The sequence below is a fragment of the Teleopsis dalmanni genome, chromosome 1, assembly GCF_002237135.1.
Source record: "Teleopsis dalmanni isolate 2A chromosome 1, ASM223713v2, whole genome shotgun sequence".
In the NCBI taxonomy this organism is placed as follows: domain Eukaryota; kingdom Metazoa; phylum Arthropoda; class Insecta; order Diptera; family Diopsidae; genus Teleopsis; species Teleopsis dalmanni.
Window position 1 is genome coordinate 117,165,154 of NC_051846.1, and position 1,611 is coordinate 117,166,764.

Below are 1,611 nucleotides of genomic sequence, written 5' to 3' on the forward strand. Positions count from 1 at the left end.
TAATTGTTTTTTGGCTCACTAATAAAGTTTATTCATTTAAATTTATATAAATTAAGCTTATGCATTTATATATTTTAATTTTTTCTTTGTTCATTGCACAGAATAGATGCTTATGCCGAAGATCCACGTGAAGAAGTGAACGCATGAATTTCTGTTCTATGCAATTTACGCAAATTTTAGCAAAACTGTTAAAATTGAAAGCAAAAATGAAATTGTTAAAACGGTAATTCGTTTTGCTAATATTCGCATTTGGAACTTCTTGAGTAGTGTAGATTACCACCCTTACAGTTTTCCGGACATTGGGTGCATTTTGGTTGAGCCGAGCACGATTTTGCTCTATGACCATCTTCTCCGCATCTCATACATGTGCTAGATTTATCATTATCGCTTTTGCAATGTCTAGCAGCATGTCTAAATTGAAGACATTTAAAGCACCTCGTGGGTGTGATATGCTTTCTGATTCTACTGCGTACCCAGCCCACTCTGATTGAGGCAGCTATGATCAGTACACTGGCATCCTTAGAAGGGAGATCGATAATCACTGTTCGTGTATTGTCCCTTGCGTAACACCAAAACTTGACGTTGATGTCGCTTACGTTTATTGCTGGAAATTGGTCAGCATCCCTGCATTCTATTAGGGTGCGTTGTGTTAAGGATTTTACACTAGTATAATCCTGAAGTGTGTTCTTCATTTCAGTGCATAAGTCCTTAGCTAAAGTTCCAGCTTCTTTGGTAAGCTGAATCAATATATCCCCGTTCGTTGTTTTTTGAATTCTGTTCACATTTTTTCCGAATTCTTGAAGCTCTGGTTTTGATTTAATGAGCTTTAACATTTCAGCGTAAGACTTGTCTGCCGTCTTGCTAATAAGAATAGCTTTGGGTCTCACTCTTTGCGCTTTAACGAGGTCCAGTTTTGTCACAGTTTTCCTCTTTTTATTTTCCACTAGTTGCCATTTGTTGCAAGGCGTTCCATGTTCCTTGCTTCCAATTTCCCTAATCTGAACTTTGGGTGGTGGACCGTTCGGTTTCTCATTTGCAGAACGCTTTAGTGCTCTCTGAGTTTGCACGCTAATGGAAGTCACTCTTTTAGCTGCTACCGGTACTAGTAACCCCCTTTGTTGTTCCGACTTATACATCTTAACTACCTGTGCTGTGTGAAATAACTTGTGCATAAACACCGAATGCGTGTGCGAGTTTTATTTCACTTCTCCATATTCGTGTGAAATGTGTATTTTGTTTGAGCACACAAGATGTGCACTTTTTTTTGTGAATAAAATTTTCGCACACCACATTTGTGGTGTAAAATTTTATTTAGATGCACACAACATTTGTGCGTGGTGCTTTGCATTTTTGTGCACAGCGCAGTGTTTTCCTGAACCCTGAAAAGAACTTGAGAGAATGTGTACAAAACTTATTAACAAGGATCAGTCCAGTTTTGTTACCTATGCTGCTAAGTTGAATTCAGGATTTAATAAAAATGTGCCAATCACTCTTAAGCCAAAGAATAAACAGCAAAGTGAAGAAACAAAAAAGGAATTAAAGCTAAAATTAAATCCATCAAATCTAAATGTTAAAATTCATGGAGGAGGAGTAAAAAATAAATGCGGTACT

At 37.2% G+C, this 1,611-nt stretch overlaps 1 protein-coding gene across 1 annotated transcript; it reads right to left on the reverse strand.

The window, feature by feature from the left end:
- Positions 1–236: 236 nt before the first annotated feature.
- Positions 237–1,136, reverse strand: LOC119665681. The gene has a single exon (XM_038074909.1). It carries the CDS (start codon positions 1,134–1,136, stop codon positions 237–239), a length of 900 nt encoding a protein of 299 aa, XP_037930837.1.
- Between the last annotated feature and the right edge of the window lie 475 nt (positions 1,137–1,611).

Coding starts and splice junctions, on each gene's coding strand:
- LOC119665681 (XM_038074909.1), bottom strand. CDS start 1,136: ATGTATAAGTCGGAACAACAAAGGGGGTTACTAGTACCGGTAGCAGCT.